Genomic DNA, 21,743 nt, shown 5'->3' on the forward strand with positions numbered 1-21,743 from the left:
CCAACAGATTCCCCTGCCACACCCGGGCACAGGGTGGAGAGGTTGCCCTCCAACCCATCAGGATCCGCCTTTGGGCGATCAACGAGGCGAAGGCTACAACATCTGCCTCCGCACCCGTTTCCAACCCTGGCTGGTCCGACACCCCGAATATGGCCTCCCGGGGGCCCGGGTCCAGTTTCACGTGCACCACTTTAGAAATTACCCTAAAAACCCCCTTCCAGTAATCCTCTAGCTTTGGACAGGACCAAAACATATGAACGTGGTTAGCGGGTCCCCCCCCGCAACATTCACACACATCTTCTACTCCTTCAAAGAATCGGCTCATCCTCACCCTCATGAGGTGTGCTCTGTATACCACCTTCAGTTGTATCAGCCCCAACCTCGCACACGAGGTGGAGGCATTCACTCTCCGTAGCACCTCACACCAGAACCCCTCCTCCATATCCTCTCCCAACTCTTCCCCCCACTTTGCTTTGATCCCTTCCAGCGGTGCCTTCTCCTCCTCCAAAATAGCTCCGTAGACCGCTGATACCACCCCCTTCTCCGTCCCCCTGTCGTCAGCACCTCCTCCAGCAATGTGGAGGCCGGCTCCTCCGGGAAGTTCTGTATCTCCCTTCTGGCAAAATCTCGAACCTGCATGTATCTAAACATTTCCCCTGCTCCAGCCCATACTTCGCTTCCAGCCCCTTCAATCCTGCAAACCGACCCCTAAGAAACAAATCCTACAGTGTCTTAATCCCCATCTCCTCCCATTTCCGAAGATTTCCATCCCACCTCCCTGGCTCAAATCCGTCAGCTCCTTTTAGCAACAGGGAAATCGATGTCTGCCCCAAGGTTTGTGGCAACATCCCCTTCCCTATCCCCTCTTCAAACATCCCCACCATCAGGGGTGCCAGCTTATCCTTGAATTTGTCATAATAGTCCACCGGAAACCCATCCAGCCCTGCCACCTTCCCCGACTGCATCCTCCCAATCGCATCCTTTATCTCCTGCTCCACTATCGCTCCTTCTAATGTAGCCCTGTCCCCCTCCCCTAACCTCGGGTACTCCAACCCATCTAGAAATTCCTGCATCTCACGATCTCCCCCGGGTGGCTTTGACCTGTACAACCCCTCATAAAATTCCTCAAAAACCTTGTTAATCAGATCCGGCGCCACCACCGACTTCCCTGCCCGAAAGGGTGGAGGTGTGAGCTTGGGTAGGGTGCAGACTCGATGGGCCGAATGGCCTCCTTCTGCACTGTAACTTCTATGAAACTATCCCTCACCTACACAATTTCCCTTGCCGCTGCTTCCCTCCGGAGCTGACCTAGTGCCACTTTAACAGGTTACTGACAAGGATGCCTGTTCAAGGCTAACCTACTGCCTCTCTCTATCCATCCGACATGAGCAGTTGGCTGGCGGGATGCAAAACAAAGTCCTAGATTTAAAATAATTTATTCTCAAACTAACAATGGTAACATAGAAAGGTAGGAAACAGGAGTGGGAGGCCATTCAGCCCTTCAGCCTGTTCCGCCAGTCAATATGATCATAGCGGATCATCCAACTCAGTAACATATTCCTGCTTTCCCCTATATCCTCTGACCCCTTTAGCCTGAAGAGCTATATCTATCTCCTTCTTGAAAACATACAATGTTTTGGCCTCAACTGCTTCCTGTGGTAGCGAATTCCATAGGTCGACCACTCTCTGGGACAAAATTTCTCCTCATCTGTCCTAAAAGGTTTACCCCGTATACTTAACACTATGATCTCCAGTTCTGGACACCTCCACCATCGGGAACATCCTTCCTGTATCTGCCCTGTCTAGTTTATAGCTTTCTATGAGATCTCCCCTCATTTTTCTGAACTCCAACAAATACAATGCTAACCAACTCAATCTCTCCTCAAATGTCAGTCCCGCCATCCCAGGAATCAGCCTGGTAAACCTTCTCTTCACTCCCTCCACAGCAAGAACATCCTTCCTCAGGTAAGGACACCATAACTGCTCATGATAATTCAGGTGTGAATTTACCAAGGCCCTGTATGCGATGCCGGGTGACTTTGAGACTTGCCTAGCCCTTCACCCGCTCTCAATTCACTTAAGTTACTTTCAAATGCCATGTAACAAATGGATGCTGTAATACTCAAAATTGGTTCAAAGTTTTATTTGGTGTAGATTGTTGTGAAGACTCACCTCATCAAAATTTTCCGATACCAAAATAAATCCATTGTTATCTATGAGGTAGCAATTAATTATCTGGGAATATAAAATATTCAAACAGTTATATTGTTGCAAAGAGGCATCTATATATCAACAGTTAATGTGTAATTTATAAATATGGTTAGCCATCAGTGGGAACGGTGACGTGGGTGTAAAATATCACACGAGTCAGGAAATGCGATTCTTGCCGGCGAGATCTCGTTTCTAGATTTTCCACGTCCCTCGCTGATGATGTAATGAGGTCCCGGCCATAAAAGCCGAGAATCTCATTGTAATGCATTTGAATATTATTTACAAGCCCTCCCCCCTCCGCCACATGATTTCCCCCTCACTTAATATTTATACCTTGCCAACGTGACGTCGCGTTAGTGAGGTTTACAGGAGGTTTGTGAAGATGGAGAACAGTCGTGGAGATTCTGCTGGGGGCACTGATGTATAGCCCCTGGGGGTAGAGGGACATGTCTGGGCAGTGCCCTGGCACTTCCTCCTGGCACAGGTCAGCACTGCCAGTTTGACACAGACATGGGTTCCCCTTTATGTATTCAGGGCGGGTTGATTTGTTCTTTGTATGCTGCACAGATATAATAATAAAGTCAACAGCAGGGCCACTGGTCTGCTCCCCTCATTAGGATGGTACTGCTGAGCTGCACATCTGCATATAAGACCATTTCTAGGCCCATATATTTTAAGTATAGGTTAGCAAAACCAACAAATATACTTACCTCATCATCACAGCTTATTGTGCATCTTCCATCAAGTGAAGCACACTGTAAGAAACGGTAATACTGTAAGCAGCAAGAACAAACAGCATATACAAAATTCCCCACAAATTGTGTCAAATTTTATATATTATTTAGTTTGTGGATTTTCACAGTAACTTCATTGCAGTGTAATGTAAGCCTACTTGTGGTAATAATAATGCATTAAGTTATTGCAATAACGAAAAAAGTTGGCAAAATCCTGTATGAAATTGTTTCATTTTAATGTGTGCAATGAGTTGTTTGCCTATAGCACAAGAGCTTCAGTTTTGTAATATACATAACTAGCATAGCGGGCTAAATCGCTGGCTTGTAATACAGAACAATGCCAGCAGCGTGGGTTCAATTCCCATACCCAGCCTCCCCGAGCAGGCGCCGGAATGTGGCGGTTAGGGTCTTTTCACAGTAACTTCATTGAAGCCTACTTGTGACACTAAGCGATTATCATTATTGTTAGCAGAACAGAAAATGCTGGAAATAATCAGCAGATCTTGAAGCATCTGTGGAGAGAGAAACAGAGTTGATGGGCTAGACTTTGTGCTTGCCGGACAGCGGACTTGAAGGTGAAGGAGGGAACACATAATGGGTGGACTTCCAAGTGGCTAATTGCCACACTGCTCTCCGCCGCCCCCAACCCCCCCCCCCCCTCTCCCCCCACGCAAATTCATGGCCATTCAAATGGATCATCCCACCCTGGCTGGAGTTTTGCCTGAGGTGGGGGAGGCCTATATCAGGGAGACAGCCTAGTAGCTTTAGCTGTGCAAGTTGAATTGGGCAAGAAGGCAGGTACATTGTTTGTGGCCCCCCTGGGTCCATTTGAGGCACCTCACCCTTCAAGATCTCAAAGTCATCTCGCCTAATTCTCCCCACCCCCTTGGCCTCTTAAATCCAGAGTCCCAGTCTCCTAACCACCTTCCACCCCCACCCCCATTGAAACCATTGTCCCCTGACTCACCTGAGCGCCTCAGTGTGGTAGGATTACCTGGAAGACAGAGCCATCCGAGACAGGATTTCCTCCTAAGATAAGGGTGGAGGTCTAGCCTTAAAGCCATCAATGCTAATTCTAGCATTACATTGCTTTAGGGAAGCCGTCGGGATTGTGGGTGGGATTTAGATTGGGGTGGGTGAGGGGAGGGGGGGCTGCAGGACGGTGGCACCCCATAAAATCAAGCCCAATATTTTAGATTGAAGTCATTTCCTTCAGGCTGAGCTATTTTTCTGTTGAGACCAGGTACCAGCACCTTGTGAGTGAGTCTGTTGTAACTGCCTCCACCTTAGAATTAAGCTTGCTGGAATTCATTCAGACCAAATGACGAAGAAGCCCAGTAAATATAGTTGTTCTCAGCTGTCAGCCTCGGTAAATTCCAGCAAGCTTGATTTTAGTTTGCAGTCAATTGCACAAGACCTGTGCACTGGGATCAGGTGTCACTTGCATGCACTTTACCATGGTACAAAAGCAGCCATAGCTAACAATTTTCCACTTCAAACTAATTTGCTATTCGTGAAGGGCTTTGAGGTGCCACAGGGGTTGTTACAGTATAATACAAATGCAAAACTCTCCATCGTTCAATAATGTAACACAAAAGATTGTGTAAAGAATGAGGATTCCTGCTGCATATTGAAACTTATCAGGAAGCATTTACTTATAACATCATTCTCTGAGCAATTCCAATAAAACACAGACAGAAATTGTTATACTGACACTTTTATTAACAGGTTTATGTATTCCATTAAAAAAATGCCAGACAGAACGTGTAGATTGCTGCCAAGTCCAGGAAAATGCGTGAACCAGATTGTCTGCCATGCTCTGGTTTATGCATTTCCATGCTGAAGAAAGACTAATATTTGAGTAATAAAGTGACTCAAATGTCAGGAGCAGTTTTATTGCAATAATATAGGCATACATTTTGTCTTCTTTTCTTGCCAATTTACTCCTTCCTCTCTTGCTAGGTAACAGACAGTCTCTAATCCAAGTAGGCATTATTTATGTTTGAGCGTCAACAGTGATTACCTTAAAGCCTGATCCTGCCCTGGGGCTGGGTTGTCCGCCTCGCAATGTCGGAAATACGAATCGCGAGGACAATCAGGCGTCTGCCAGAAATCGAGGTCAACACCCGGTGCTGATTCGGGCGCCGTGCTCCGGTCCCTCCCCGCCGGTGAAAACGGGGTTCACACCCCACACCAACAGGGGCATGCAAAGCCGGCATTTGCATGCAGTTGAATGTGATTTGCGGCTTGGACATTTCATGCGCCGTCCTTCCCCAGTGCTCCGCCCCTCTCAGGTGGAGGTTTCATGGACGCGAATTACAACAAGTATTTACAAACAGGGACTGAGCAACATGGCTGCAGAGGGAGAGTGGGAGGCGAAAGAGAACACTGAAAATCCATTGAAAACTGTCGGGGCTTGCTGGGGGCGGTTGCTTGGGCCAGGGGTAATAGCGGGTAGTCACTTGGTGCCAGGTCCGTGGACTCAAGTGTCCCTATCGGGATTGGGTGGCCTGGCTCAGACCTCTATTGCTGCAGTCTGTCTTTTAAATGCACCCCTTTGGTGCTATTTACAAAGCCAATGGCTGTTCACACTGCCGAGTGATGCCTGTGTCCTTTGAATGCCCACAAGGCCTCTGCCCTGTGGACACCGCATACCCCAGCTGTTTCACCAAGGGGATGGGTGTGGCCAAGCTCAATCAGAGGCCCACCAGGTGTTGACACTCTTCAGAAGCACTGCCCCATTGCAGAGGAAGCAGGGGATCAGCAGAGTTGATTTTTCAGATTAACGTGCAAAGAAGCAGCAATGTTGCATGCAGCACATCAGGAACTGCCTCTGTAACAGCACTGTGGGTGTACCTATGCCATATGGACTGCAGTGGTTCAGGAAGGCAGCTCACAACCACCTTCTGAAGGGCAATTCGTGTTGGGCAATGAATGCTGGCCTTGTCAGCAAAGCCCACATTGAATGAGTTTTTTTGAACTTGGAGTTGTTTCCTCTGCATACTGATTCTCAAGATGGTTCTGGCCACTACTTATACATACAGTGTCGGAGACTTCCGGTGGCGGCCATGAGCTGATCAGTCACACACAAGGTGGCTCCGGCTTGGAGACTTGGTTTTTGGCCCTTTTTCCCTGGTAAATGGGTGTTTTGGTGGGAAGTAGAACAAAGCAACTGAAATTTATTGGTTTATCCTCTGATGTGGGATGTTGGTGGATTATAGTACAAGGCTTAAATCAAACAAAACCCCGCTCAGGATCTGGAGGAACCTTGTGGCGCAGTGAAGGAAAATATGGTGGACCTCACCATGTCATCGCCACTCTCCACATTGCCAATGGAGCAGTTAATGGAGTTCATTGTTGGTGAATTCAAGAGACAGGCAGGAGATGCAGGAGGACCTGTCTGTGGCGAGTGAGGTGGCAGTAGCTCCTCTTCGCGGGGCAATGGAAAGGGTGGTGTAGCGACTGGAGTCGCAGGGCACGATGACTCGGGAGTTGGAGAGGGCAATCAAATTGTCTTTGTGGAGGCAGTGAAAACAAGGCTGGAGGAGGTGCGAAAAGCTTTGAAGGCCAGGATGGACGACCAGGAGAATCGATCCAGGCGACAAAACCCGATGATAGTTGGACTGCCAGAGGGATTCGAAGGTACGAGTGTCACCAAATACGTGAGGAGATGTTTGGGAAGCTGGTCATGGAGGGGGATTTCGTGAAGCCCCCAGAGGTAGATCGGGCCCACTGGTCACTGCGTCAGAAGCTGAGAGCTGGGGATCCACCGTGGGAGGCAATCGGTCGGTTGCATAAATACTTGGAGAAGGAGCGAATTTTGAAGTGGGGAAAGTCCATGTGAGACTGTAGTTGGGAGGGTCACTTCATATGAGTCTACCAGGACTTTGAGGCTGACCTGGCCAAATGTCGAGCAGGCTTTAACAATGCCCAGGCGGCTCTCTTTAGGAGCAAAGATCGATTTGGGAAGCTGAACCCAGCAAAACTATGGGTGACGTTCAATTACAAAGAACACTGGGCGAAATTCTCCGTTATCGGCGGAAAGTCCGCCGATCGGCGCAAAAAACGGCGCAAATCCGACTTGCGTCACGTCGGAAAAATGGGTCGATAGTCTCCGGCCCGAAATGGACTAGCAGCGAAGTAACGGGATCCGCGCTTGCGCAGTGGTTCACGCCGTGCAGCGTCATACGCGCCGCACGGCGTGACGGCTCATAAGGCCGCGCTGCTCCCCCCCACCCGACCGGAACACCCGACCGCAACACTCGACTGGATGGCTGGCCGCCGCTCAGCCCCGAGGTTCGAGTCACGCGATGTGGAGGCGCTCCTGGACGCGGTGGAGCAGAGGAGGGACGCCCTGTATCCCTGGCACGGCCGCAGAGTTGCACCACGCCACAGCAGGCGTCTGTGGAGGGAAGTGGCAGAGGCCGACACCGCTGTGGCCCTGACACCACGGACAGGCACCCAGTGCCACAGGAAGGTGAACGACCTCGTCAGAGCAGGCAGGGTGAGCCTCCCCCATATCCCCACTCCCCCATATCCCCCCTCCCCATATCCCCCCTCCCCATATCCCCCCCCATATCCCCCCTCCCCCATATCCCCCTCCCCAATATCCCCCCTCCCCCATATCCCCCCTCCCCCATATCCACCCCTCCCCATATCCCCCTCCCCCATATCCCCCCTCCCCCATATCCCCCCCTCCCCCATATCCCCCCTCCCCCATATCCCCAAGTGAATCCAGCCCTAACCTTAACCTCTGCAATGCACGCGCAACCGATGGCGTGCATTCATATACCTGCCTAACAGTGTTGCCTTTTACCCCTGCCACCCCGCCCCCCCCCCCCACCCCCCCACAGGAGAAGCGCGCACACAACAATAGGGAGCATGTGAGGACTGGAGGAGGCCCCGCTGATGAGAGGCCACTGACCGAACACCAGGAAAGGGCCCTGGAACTGGCTGGTGGACCTGAGGACCGGGAGGTTGCTGATGCAGAGGTCGGGGGCGTAGTAGCAAGTGAGCCACCGACAGCCCGTCCTCATATCCCCCCTCCCCTATATCCCCCTCCCCCGTATCACCTGATCACTGCCTGATGTCTAACCATGCATGCTTCATTGTGTATCGCAGGACCAAACGTCCAGGCACCCATCCCCGCAGATGCAGACCGCCCGCAGGATGCCCCTCGGAGGCCACGGGAGACGGAGAGACCCGGACCCTCCGGCATGCGACGCCCGCAGGATGCCCCTCGGAGGCCACGGGAGACGGAGAGACCCGCACCCTCCGGCATGCGACGCCCGCAGGAGGCCCCTCGGAGACCACGGGAGACGGAGAGACCCGCACCCTCCAGCATGCGACGCCCGCAGGATGCCCCTCGCACACCACGGGAGACGGAGAGACCTGGAGCAACAGGGAGACGACACCCCCGTCACGTGCGGGAGCGACCACCCAGCGATGAGGGGGGCAGCCACAGGCCCCCGTCACATCCGAGCCAGGACACCACTACCCAGGACACCACTACCCAGGACACCACTACCCAGGACACCACTACCCGGGACAGCACTACCCAGGAAGACGAAATACCGGACAGTGACTCAGAGTGGATGGGTGGAGACGAACCCCCACCCCAAAGTGCCATGGACTCAGAGTGGGACGAAGAGCACGACACAACGCCACTGCTGTCACCAACACCCTCCACCATCGCAGAAACACTCACCTCGGTTGGGCACTTTAGTGATGAGGCGTCTGGTACACTCACTGGTGCGCACAACACAGCCGTCCCGGTACAGCAGGTGGAGGTAGGAGCAGCAGAGGGGCCGGGCGGTCGGAGGGCAGCCCAGCCCAAGCGAACATCTGCCGCCCAGATGGATCCCGGGTTCCTGCAGTTACCACACCCACACATAGATCCGATGCAACCACCGACCCGGAGACAAGCGAAGAGGGTGACGGGCGGCTTGCGGTGGCTGCGGTCGCAGGTGGAGGAGTCCACCCGCGTCCAGGAGCTGGAAGTGGTGCCGGTCATGCGTGCCACCCAGGCCGACACCGCACGGGTGGCGTCCGCGGTGGAGGCAATGGGTGCGACGGTGTCAGACATGGGGAACGGTTTGCAAGGCCTGGGGCTTTCCGTGCAGGCGGCGTCTGTGGCCCAGGAAATGGCTGCCCTCTCACAGGAGGCCATGAGCCAGTGCCAGCGCCAGATGGCAGAGGCGCTCAACGCCATAGCCCAGTCTCAGCAGGCCATGGCCCAGTCTCTGCAGGCCATGGCCCAGTCTCAGCAGGCCATGGCCCAGTCTCTGGAGGCAATGGCCCAGTCTCTGCAGGCCATGGCCCAGTCTCAGCAGGCCATGGCCCAGTCTCTGCAGGCCATCGCTGAGGGCATCGGCGCCAGTGGCCATGTGCGAGCCGGCGTCGCACTGTCACAGACAGGGTTTGCCAACCCCCTGGGCTCCATGGCTGCAAACCTGCAGACCCCTGTCGATACCAGCATGGGCCTCCAGGACTGGCAGCGCCAGATGTCGGGGGGGCGTCGGATGGCCAGTCCGTTCGCATCCCCCACCCATGTAGAGGCCTGGGGGCCATCGGGCACCCCGAGGGAGGAGGAGGCGGTGTGGTCCGTCCCGGCTCCCTCTGTAGGGGAGGTCCCAGTACACCGCGACACCTCGGACCCCCCCCCCCCTTCCGTCCCAGGTGCATCGGGTGGGCAACGGGCAGGACAGGCTGGCAGCTCGCCATCCCAGTCGCCCGGGCCGCAGCCTGGCCCATCTAGACCAGGACGCCCCAGGAAACGGCCGCCAAAGGGATCCAGTGTCAGAGGGCAGGAATCACAGGAATCCACCTCCAGTTCTGCTGTACCGTCTGGGGAACCACGTAGACGTAGTCAAAGGGCCCCTAAGGCCAAACAATTAGACACTGAGTAAGTTGGCACGGTTGCAGGGCACAGATGAGTTTTAGGGGCTAGGGCACGTGCATGAACTCCTTTGGTTATTAAAGTCAATGTTACACCTACAGAAGCTGCCTTTGTGCTCTGTCCAAAGTGTGTGGGGGTGTCATGTACGTTGAGCGCAAGTGTGTGTGTGAGGGGTGGTCTTACTTCAGCCCCAGGTGAGTCTGCCCCCTTCCCCCTGGGCCGCCATCAACATCCCCCGGGCAGAGGACGGGACCGTGCGCTGCAGTGTCACAGCCGCATGCAGGGATGGTCCGGGTGGATGGTGGTACTGTGGCCATGGGTCAGACATAGTCCAACGATGTAGAGCCAGGAGCTCACCGCAGGGCGGGTTGTCATCATCCTCCATGGCCTGCGATAGGCACGCGTCCACCCGCAACTGTGTGAGCCCGGCCCGTTGTGCCGCAGGTGGATCGGCAATGGGGGGGGGGGTGGTGTGCATGCGGGTGGGGTGGGTGGGGTTGGGGAGGGGATGAGGGTGCTGGGTGGGTGGATGGGTGGGGGGTGTGGGTGGTCGGCTGTTGCCATGGTGTGCGGTCTGTGGCCATACTACCCGATTCCCACGCCCATCTAGTCAGTGAAGCGGGCGTCTATCAGTCTGTCCCGTGCCCGCTGGGCAAGCCGGTAACGGTGGACAGCCACCCGCCTGTGTCTACCCCGTCTGCCCTGACCATTACCCCCATCCCCCTCATCTGCGGAGGACTGCGCCTCTTCCTGCTGCTCCTCCACTCCGCCCTCCTCTGCCTGCGGCACATCGCCCCTCTGTTGGGCTATGTTGTGCAGGACGCAGCACACCACAATGATGCGGCCGACCCTATCTGACCGATACTGGAGGGCGACCTCAGAGAGTTCCAGGCACCTGAAACGCATCTTCAGCACGCCAAAGCACCTCTCTATCACTCCCCTTGTCGCTACATGGGCATCATTGTAGCGGTTCTCCGCCTCATTGCGTGGCCTCCGTACAGGCATCATCAGCCACGATCGCAATGGGTAGCCCCTGTCGCCCAGCAACCAGCCCCTCAGCCGGGGATGGCGTCCCTCGTACATGCCGGGGATGGATGACTGCGACAACACGAATGAGTCGTGTACACTGCCTGGGTGACGGGCGCAGACGTGCAGGATCATCATGCGGTGGTCGCAGGTCACCTGTACGTTCATCGAATAGGTCCCCTTCCTATTAGTGAACACGGCCCTGTTATCTACAGGTGGCCGCACGGCGACGTGCATCCCATCGATCGCGCCCTGGACCATGGGGAACCCGGCCACGGCAGAGAGGCCCACGGCCCGGGCATCTTGGCTGGCCCGGTCCACGGTGAAGCGGATGTAGCGGTGCGCCATGGCATATAGGGCATCTGTCACTGCCCGGATGCACTGGTGCACCGATGTCTGTGATATGCCGGACAGGTCCCCACTCGGTGCCTGGAATGACCCCGTTGCATAAAAGTTCAGGGCCACCGTAACCTTGACGGACACGGGGAGAGTGTGTCCCCCGCCAGTGCCACGCGGTGACAGGTGTGCCAGCAGGTGGCAGATGTGTGCCACGGTTTCCCGGCTCATCCGGAGTCTCCTCCTGCATTCCCGGTCCGTGAGGTCCTGGTATGACTGCCTGGGCCGGTACACACGGGGCGCCCTCGGGTGCCTCCGTTGCCGTGGGGCCGCGACGTCCTCCTCCCCCTCCTCGTCCTGTCGGTCGGGTGTCCCTCCAGCCCGGGCGGCTGCCGCCTGCCCCTCTGCAGCAGCCTGCGCCGCCTCTCTGGCAGGCTCCTCCTCCTCCTCATCCAGGGCAACATAGACATGAGCGGCTGCCGCCACGGCGGCCAACATCGCTGGATGATCTGAAAACATGACGGCCTGGTGGGGGGAGGGGAACGACGACAGGTCATCATTGCCCATATCCCCTCCTCCCCCCAGCCAGGTGGCATGGACCGCATGGGTCCGACTGTTGGAGGCTGGCACCTGGCCAGGTGGACCAAATCACTTGCCCTCCCATCCCCCTCCCCAGCAGGGACCCCCCCCAACCTCCACCCCGGCCGGGACACCCCCCCCAACCTCCACCCCAGCACGGACCCCCCCCCCCAACCTCCACCCCGGCATGGACCCCCCCCGCATCCCCCTCCCCGGCACGGCCCCCCCCCCACCAAACCTCCACCCAGGCACGGACACCCCCATCCCCCTCCCTGGCACGGACCCCCCCCAACCTCCACCCCGGCACGGATCCCCCCCATCCCCCTCCCCGGCACGGACCCCCCCCAACCTCCATCCAGGCACGGACACCCCCATCCCCCTCCCTGGCACGGACCCCCCCCAACCTCCACCCCGGCATGGACCCCCCCCCCCCATCCCCCTCCCCGGCATGGACCCCCCCAACCTCCACCCCGGCACGGACCCCCTCCCAACCTCCACCCCGGCACGGACCCCCCCCCCAACCTCCACCCCGGCACGGACCCCCCCCCCAACCTCCACCCCGGCACGGACCCCCCCCATACCCCTCCCCGGAACGGACCCCCCCCCCAACCTCCACCCCGGCACGGACCCCCCCCCCCAACCTCCACCCCGGCACGGACCCCCCTCATCCCCCTCCTCGGCACGGACACCCCCCCGAACCTCCACCCCAGCACGGACCCCCCCCAACCTCCACCCCGGCATGGACCCCCCCCATCCCCCTCCCCGGCACGGACCCCCCCCCAACCTCCACCCCGGCACGGACACCCCCATCCCCCTCCCCGGCACGGACCCCCCCCCAACCTCCACCCCGGCACGGACCCCCCCCCATCCCCCTCCCCGGCACGGACCCCCCCCAACCTCCACCCCGGCACGGACCCACCCCCAACCTCCACCCCGGCACGGACCCCCCCCAACCTCCACCCCGGCACGGACCCCCCCCAAACCTGGCACGGACACCCCCCACAACCTCCACCCCGGCACGGACACCCCCCCCAACCTCCACCCCGGCACGGACCCCCCCCCAACCTCCACCCCGGCACGGACCCCCCCCCATCCCCCTCCCCGGCACGGACCCCCCCCCAACCTCCACCCCGGCACGGACCCCCCCCAACCTCCACCCCGGCACGGACCCCCCCCCCAACCTCCACCCCGGCACGGACCCCCCCCCATCCCCCTCCCCGGCACGGACACCCCCCCCAACCTCCACCCCGGCACGGACCTCCCCCCAACCTCCACCCTGGCACGGACCCCCCCCCATCCCCCTCCCCGGCATGGACCCCCCCCCCAACCTCCACCCCGGCACGGACACCCCCATCCCCCTCCCCGGCACGGACCCCCCCCCAACCTCCAGCCCAGCACGGACCCCCCCATCCCCCTCCCCGGCACGGACCCCCCCCCAACCTCCACCCCGGCACGGACACCCCCATCCCCCTCCCCGGCACGGACGCCCTCCCGGCACTCCCCCGGAGCACAGCCAACTCTAACCACCCCCCCCCCCCGGCCGCACACACACACACACACAACCCGAGACACACCTCTCCTCGCGCATTCAGACTGCGGCCACGCCATCGGACCCTGGAGCACAGGGTCACGCCGATGAAAAGGAGGTTTAATTTACGTCGACGTGAACGGTCATCACGTCAACGGGACTTCGGCCCATCCGGAAGGGAGAATATCGGCAGGCCGAAAATCACCTGCCTTGCGCAGACCCGTGACATTCTCCGCGGCAGCGGCGCCATTAACGCCCCGCCGACTTTTCTCCCTTCAGAGACTTCGGCAACCGGCGGGGGCGGGATGACGCCCACTATTTCAAAATGCTGGAGGAGGCGAATGACTTTGTGAGAAAGAATAGTTTGGGGGAGAATTAACATGAATGGTGTACATAGAACATAGAAAAATACAGCACAGAACAGACCCTTCAGCCCACGATGTTGTGCCGAACCTTTGTCCTAGATTAATCATAGATTATCATTGAATTTACAGTACAGAAGGAGGCCATTCGGCCCATTGAGTCTGCACCGGCTCTTGGAAAGAGCACCCTATCCAAAGTCAACACCTCCACCCAACACTAAGGGCAATTTTGGACACTAAGGGCAATATATCATGGCCAATCCACCTAACCTGCACATCTTTGGACTGTGGGAGGAAACCGGAGCACCCGGAGGAAACCCACGCAGACACGGGGAAGATGTGCAGACTCCGCACAGACAGTGACCCAAGCCGGAATCGAACCTGTGACCCTGGAGCTGTGAAGCAATTGTGCTAGCCACAATGCTACCACGCTGCCCTTAAGAACAAATAAATCTACACTATATCATGTTACCGTAATCCATGTACCTATCCAATAGCTGCTTGAAGGTCCCTTATGTTTCCGACTCAACGACTTCCACAGGCAGTGCATTCCATGCCCCCACTACTCTCTGGGTAAAAAGCCTACCTCTGACATCCCCCCTATATCTTCCACCATTCACCTTAAATTTATGTCCCCTTGTAATGGTTTGTTCCACCCGGGGAAAAAGTTTCTGACTGTCTACTCTATCTAGTCTCCTGATCATCTTATAAACCTCTATCAAGTCGCCCCTCACCCTTCTCCGTTCTAATGAGAAAAGGCCTAGCACCCTCAACCTTTCCTCGTTAAGGCCTACTTTCCATTCCAGGCAACATCCTGGTAAATCTCCTTTGCACCTTTTCCAGAGCTTCCACATCCTTCCTAAAATGAGGCGACCAGAACTGTACACAGTACTCCAAATGTACAGTTTTGGTGTTATTGTTATTTGAATGGTTGGAGGTGTTACATGTTCATGTGTTGTTTTTTCACCATGGTTAATGTTGGGATTACTTTGAGTTCTGCATTTTTCTCTGAATGGGATAAGATCCTGAACAGTATTGACAAGGTGGATGTGGAAAGGATGTTTCTTCTTGTAGGTGAGTGCTCCAGAACTAGGGAGCACTGTTTTAAAATTAGGGGTTGCCCTTTAGGACAGAGATGAGGAGAATTTATTTTTCTCTCAGAGGGTTGTGCAACTTTGGAACTCTCTGCTTCAGAAGGAGGTGGGGGGTCATTGAATATTTTTAAGGCGGAGATAGATAGATTCTTGTTTGGCAAGGGAATCAACGGTTATCGGGTAGATGGGAATGTTGAATTTGAAACACAAACAGATGGCCCATGTTTAAATTGAATGGTGGAGTAGCCATGGGGACCAAATGGCCGACTTCTGCTCGAATTTCATATGTTCATACAAAGGATCTTTTGAACAGTTCTGCTTGTCAGTCGGCCATTAAGCAATAAAAAGTCTGGGTGAGTTAATACTGGCTTAAAGAAGCATTTAATAAATCTGACCTAGATAATTCTGAAATTGAGCTTATTCGGTCTCCCAATTACATTCAAGATTCTAAAGCAGGCCCGAGCAAACTACAACCCATGGACGGCATCTATGTTACCCAGTTGCACCAGGGAAAGCACACAGGGTGCATCATGGTCATACACTGACCAACTGTGTGAGGAACTGTGCATGCTTCAAGGGAAGTACGTTCAGGGTCAATGCAAGTACTTCCATGCAAGCTGGAGCAGTTGAGCAGAACAAGGTAATTGTGCATTCAAGATTACTTATTAGTTATGATAAATTTGATTTGCTTTTTGGTTTTGCAAGGATATACAAAGTGTAATTTCAAAACTTCAACCCAATTTACACTTGGGTTTTGTAGCGCACAAAGACTCCATGAGACGAATAGAGTGAAGTCGATGAGGCTTTATTAAGCGTGTCTGTTCCCCAGCAGCTCGATAGTAAACTGGCCTGCGGGGGAAGACTCCGGCTTCTTATACTCCGCCTTCAGGGCGGAGCTTGAGGTCAACGGCCAACCAGGACCCGGGATCTGTCAGCCAATGACATTAGGGCTTCCAGTCCCACATGACCCCCAATACATACTACCACATTCACCCCTTGTCAAAAATGAACCCGGCGGGGTGATGCTTCGTATGGTGGTAAGGGTTTACAGGGCTGGTCCTGGGAGGATAAAACATTCACATGGCAATACAGTATTGGACAATTTCGTCCTGTTACAACTATTTACAGAGGGTATAGGAAGAAAAGCAAAATGTTCTTGTGAACAGTCCATATTTGTGTTACATCGACGCCACGAGTCGGTCGGGCGGTCTGGTCGTCCGTGTCGATCGCCTCGGCCCCGGCGGTGGTGGTGGTGCTTGTACCAGTGTTGTCGCCTCCAGGAGCCGTACTGTTTCAGCTGTCGGTGCAAAAGGGAGGGGGACCGATCCTCCTGGGAAGGGGGCGGTCGCGGGGTGCGGCGGTGGCAGGAAGGGGGGGGGTTAGGTTGATGGTGTCGGGGGGGTGTGCGTGTTGCCGGCGGGCGCCAGATCCTGCAGGGAGACCGTGTCCTGTCGGCCGTCGGGGTACTCCACGTAGGCGTACTGGGGGTTTGCGTGGAGGAGGTGAACCCTTTCGACCAACGGGTCCGCCTTATGTGCCCGCACATGCTTTCGGAGCAGGATGGGTCCTGGGGCCGCCAGCCAGGTCGGCAGCGACGTTCCAGAGGAGGACCTCCTAGGGAAGACAAGGAGACGCTCGTGGGGCGTTTGATTAGTGCTCGTACATAATAACGACCGGATGGAATGGAGAGCGTCCGGGAGGACCTCCTGCCACCGTGAAACTGGGAGATCCCTGGACCGTAGGGCCAGTAGGACGGCCTTCCAGACCGTGCCGTTCTCCCTTTCTACTTGCCCGTTCCCCCGGGGGTTGTAGCTGGTCGTCCTGCTTGAGGCTATGCCCTTGCTGAGCAGGAACTGGCGCAGCTCGTCACTCATGAAAGAGGACCCCCTGTCGCTGTGGACGTATGCGGGGTAACTGAACAGTGTGAAGATGCTGTTCAGGGCTTTAATGACTGTGGCCGCGGTCATGTCAGAGCAGGGAATGGCGAAAGGGAAGCGGGAGTATTCGTCCACTACATTAAGAAAATATGCGTTGCGGTCGGTGGAGGGGAGGGGCCCTTTGAAATCGAGACTGAGGCGTTCAAAGGGGCGGGAAGCCTTAATCAGGTGCGCTCCATCTGGCCTGAAAAAATGCGGCTTGCATTCCGCGCAGATGTGGCAGTCCCTTGTGACTGTACGGACCTCCTCTAAAGAGTATGGGAGATTGCGGGACTTGATGAAGTGGTAAAACCGAGTGACCCCCGGGTGGCAGAGGTCCTCGTGGAGGGTTTGGAGACGGTTAATTTGTGCGTTGGCACATGTGCCGTGGGATAGGGCATCGGACGGCTCGTTCAGCTTTCCGGGACGGTACAAGATCTCATAGTTGAAGGTGGAGAGCTCAATCCTCCACCTGAAGATCTTGTCATTTTTAATTTTGCCCCGGTGTGCATTATCGAACATGAAGGCTACCGACCGTTGGTCAGTGAGGAGAGTGAATCTCCTGCCGGCCAGGTAATGCCTCCAATGTCGCACAGCTTCCACTATGGCTTGGGCTTCCTTTTCTACTGAGGAGTGGCGGATTTCTGAGGCGTGGAGGGTCCGGGAGAAAAAGGCCACGGGTCTGCCCGCTTGGTTAAGGGTGGCCGCTAGAGCTACGTCGGAGGCGTCGCTCTCGACCTGGAAGGGGAGGGACTCGTCGATGGCGCGCATCGTGGCCTTTGCGATATCCGCTTTAATGCGGCTGAAGGCCTGGCAAGCCTCTGTCGACAGAGGGAAGGTCGTGGTCTGTATTAGGGGGCGGGCCTTGTCTGCGTACTGGGGGACCCACTGGGCGTAGTACGAAAAGAACCCGAAGCAGCGTTTCAGGGCTTTTGGGCAGTGCGGGAGGGGAAATTCCATGAATGCGCGCATACGTTCGGGGTCGGGGCCTATTATCCCATTGCGTACTATGTAGCCCAGAATGGCTAGCCGGTCGGTGCTAAAAACGCACTTGTCCTCGTTGTACGTGAGGTTCAAGGCTTTGGCGGTCTGGAGGAATTTCTGGAGGTTGGCGTCGTGGTCCTGCTGATCGTGGCCGCAGATGGTTACATTGTCGAGATACGGGAACGTGGCCCGCAACCCATGTTGATCAACCATTCGGTCCATCTCCCGTTGGAAGACCGAGACCCCGTTTGTGACGCCAAAAGGGACCCGTAGGAAATGGTATAATCGCCCGCCTGCCTCGAAGGCTGTGTACTTGCGGTCACTTGGGCGGATGGGGAGCTGATGGTAGGCGGACTTGAGGTCCACGGTGGAGAAGACTTTATATTTGGCAATCCGATTGACCATGTCGGATATGCGGGGGAGAGGGTACGCGTCTAGTTGTGTGTACCTGTTGATGGTCTGGCTATAGTCAATGACCATCCTTTGTTTCTCCCCTGTCTTCACTACTACCACCTGCGCTCTCCAGGGACTATTGCTGGCCTGGATTATGCCCTCCTTTAGTAGCCGCTGGACTTCGGACCGAATGAAGGTCCGGTCCTGGGCACTGTACCGTCTGCTCCTAGTGGCGACGGGTTTGCAATCCGGGGTGAGGTTCGCAAACAAGGACGGGGGTTGCACTTTGAGGGTTGCGAGGCCGCAGATAGTGAGTGGGGGTATGGGGCCGCCGAATTTGAACGTAAGGCTCTGTAGATTACATTGGAAATCTAATCCCAGCAAGGTGGGGGCACAGAGTTGGGGAAGGACGTTAAGTTTGTAGTTTTTGAACTCCCTCCCCTGCACCGTAAGGGTAACTATGCAGAATCCCTGGATCTGTACGGAGTGGGATCCTGCAGCTAGGCGAATCTTTTGTGCGCTGGGATAGGTGGTCAAGGAACAGCGTCTTACCATGTCGGGGTGTATAAAGCTTTCCGTGCTCCCGGAGTCGACTAGGCATGGCGTCTCGTGGCCGTTTATTAGGACTGTTGTCGTCGTCGTCTGGAGTGTCCGGGGCCGAGCCTGATCGAGCGTAATCGAAGCGAGCCGTGGTTGTAGTAGTGGAGTGGGGTCCGTTGTTGCCGTCCAAGATGGTGTCGGGGATGAACAAAATGGCCGCCCCCATACATCGCACGTGGCTGGGGGGTCACAAGATGGCGGCGGGGGTGGACAAAATGGCCGCCCCCATGCGTCGTACAGGTCTGGGGCGGTCCAAGATGGCGGCGCCCCTCCTCCCCTCATGGTGGTCGGGACCAAAATGGTGGCGTCTGCGGGTCGCACATCGGCGCCCCCTCCTCCCCTCGTGGTGGACGGGACCCAAAATGGCGGCGTCTGCGGGTCGCACATGGTGTACTGGGGGGGCTGGGGAGCGCTAGGACCGCGAGCGCTAGGACCGCGAGCGCTAGGACCGCGCGGAGCTCCCTCACCGCGAGCGCTAGGACCGCGAGTGCTAGGACCGCGCGGAGCTCCCTCACCGGGGACAGCGGTGGTCGGGGTCCAAGTAGGTGGCGCTGGCGGGTCAGGCGTGGGGCGCGGGACGGGGGTTAGGGTGGCGTTAGGGACGCGAAAAACTCCCTCCTCTCCGTGGGGAGTGTTGGCCGGGACCCAAAGCGGTAGCGCCGGCGGCGGGTCATACGTGGGCTGCGGGGAGGGGGGTTGGGGAGCGTAGGCGGCGTGCAGGGCTCCCAGTTCTCCCGGGACCGCGGTGGTCGGGACCCAGAGCGGCTGCGCCTGCGGGTCGTACATGGCGTGCTGGGGGGGTTGGGGCGCATAGACTGCTTGCAGGGCTCCCTGTGCTCCCGGGATGGCGGCGACCACGCGGGACCGGCACACAACCGCATAATGGCCCTTTTTCCCGCAGCTTTTGCAGATGGCTGCGCGGGCCGGGCAGCGCTGTCGGGGGTGTTTCGCCTGGCCACAGAAATAACAGTGGGCGCCCCCGGTGCGACTCGGCGTTTGGACCGCGCAAGCCTGTGGGGTGTCCGGTGGGGGGGGTAGGGGGTTTTCCGCGACGGGTACGTACGGGGCCCAATGGCCTGCCGCGCGGTCGGGGCCGTAGGCGCGGGTATTACGCGTGGCCACGTCTAGGGAGGCTGCTAGGGCTCGTGCCTCTGAGAGTCCTAGCGACTCTTTTTCTAGAAGTCTTTGGCGGATTTGGGAGGATTGCATACCTGCCACAAAAGCATCGCGCATTAACATGTCCGTGTGTTCGTTTGCGTTCACCGACGGGCAGCTGCAGGCTCGTCCCAAAATCAGCAGCGCGGCGTAGAACTCGTCCATCGATTCTCCGGGAGCTTGCCGTCTCGTCGCGAGCTGGTAGCGAGCGTAGATTTGGTTAACTGGGTGAACGTAGAGACTTCTGAGTGCTGTGAACGCCGTCTGGAAATCGTCGGTGTCTTCAATGAGGGTGAAAATCTCCGTGCTCACCCTCGAGTGCAGGACCTGCAGTTTTTGGTCTTCTGTGACCCGGCCGGTGGCCGTTCTGAGGTAGGCCTCGAAGCAAGTCTGCCAGTGTTTGAAGGCTGCTGCCACGTTCACTGCGTGGGGGCTGATCCTCAGGCATTCTGGAATGATCCTGAGCTCCATAGTCCTTTTTAGGCACGCTTAATAAATTGTAGCGTACAAAGACTCCATGAGACAAATAGAGTGAAGTCGATGAGGCTTTATTAAGCGTGTCTGTTCCCCCAGCAGCTCAATAGTAAACTGGCCTGCGGGGGAAGACTCCGGCTTCTTATACTCCGCCTTCAGGGCGGAGCTTGAGGTCAACAGCCAACCAGGACCCGGGATCTGTCAGCCAATGACATTAGGGCTTCCAGTCCCACATGACCCCCAATACATACAAGCACAGGTTTTAATTTTGTTTATGAAAAGTGAAGTCAACTCTTATATAGATTTTGGCTCTCAATTTTTCTCATTCCCGCACTGAAGATGGTGAATCTTTCTGAGATCTGGTGCCATGAGTGCTGGCAAACCGGGATTTGAACCAAAGATCTCTCAGTCTATATTGGTATAGTCACACACTGAAGAGTGTCTTTACCCACTAGAATGGTTCCAGATAATCCATTAAAAAAAACTTACATCTGTGTGTACATCCTGTCAATTTATTTCCATTATAAATACCGAAGGCACATTTATAATGGCACCATGGATGTGGAGGTTGAGTGAAAGTGGGGAGATGAGCAAAGCTGGGATTGTTCTCCTTGGAGCAGAGGGAGTTAAGGGTAGATTGAATCGAGGTGTGCAAAACCATGAAGAGCATTGATTAAATAAGAAGAAACTCTTTCTGATGGCAGAAGGGTCACTAACCAGAGAATAAAGATTCAAGTAATTGGAAAAATAACCCCAAATCAGCAGATTTGTAGTCTCAGCAAAAACGTGATCGACAATTTCTGCTGGAGGATAAGGGCTTGGAATATCAAAGCATCAATGGTGCTACCTGCAGCAAGGTATGCACGGCTGAAGGTCTCCACGAGCAATCTCAGTTTAACATTTTGAGATGGACATCCCAGAGATTAGCTTGTTTATGAAAATCTGAAAATTGAGTTAAAAAAGCATTTATTGTTCGTGCCAGAGGTGCAGCAAAGGTTTTTAGAGAAAGGATGGATGAGTTTAATAGAAAGTGAAGAGTGTGTGGTTTTAGGTTAGAATTTTGTGTTTTGAGAAAATGGAAAATTAGTAATATGTTCTCGAACCGGTGTGGAACAGATTACAGATGCACTTGGTAGAATCAGTTTTAAAATGTGCCATGGGGAATATTAAATCCCAGTTCCCGGAAGGAGAGGTTGGAGAGAGGATAAAGATCACTGTGCTCCCCGCAAGATGTGCTGCAGAATTCTCCAAAGTCCCCACTGGTGGGCCCAATGGCAGGCAGGGGGGTGGGGGTGAGGGGTGGGGGGGGGTGGACCCTGGATACCACAACAGTGGACGGGGAGAGCATCCAGAGGTGGATCTTCCAGATTCTGGGTCATGAGGAGGTCCATCCTCCAGCCTCGGGGTGTCCCTGGAGGTCTATTTTCTTTCTCAGGAGGTCCATCTTCTTTCT

At 55.9% G+C, this 21,743-nt stretch overlaps 1 protein-coding gene across 1 annotated transcript in view; it reads right to left on the bottom strand.

The window, feature by feature from the left end:
• cacna2d3a (calcium channel, voltage-dependent, alpha 2/delta subunit 3a) overlaps positions 1-21,743 on the bottom strand; it is a 1,400,547-nt gene that overhangs the window by 258,397 nt on the left and 1,120,407 nt on the right. The window contains exons 29-30 of the mRNA XM_072472475.1: positions 2,922-2,966; positions 2,173-2,235 (exon numbers count right to left, since the gene is read on the bottom strand). Of these exons, the coding sequence (XP_072328576.1) occupies positions 2,173-2,235; positions 2,922-2,966 (108 nt within the window). The remainder of the gene's footprint in view (positions 1-2,172; positions 2,236-2,921; positions 2,967-21,743) is intronic.

The sequence above is a fragment of the Scyliorhinus torazame genome, chromosome 13 (genome assembly GCF_047496885.1).
Source record: "Scyliorhinus torazame isolate Kashiwa2021f chromosome 13, sScyTor2.1, whole genome shotgun sequence".
NCBI lineage: Eukaryota > Metazoa > Chordata > Chondrichthyes > Carcharhiniformes > Scyliorhinidae > Scyliorhinus > Scyliorhinus torazame.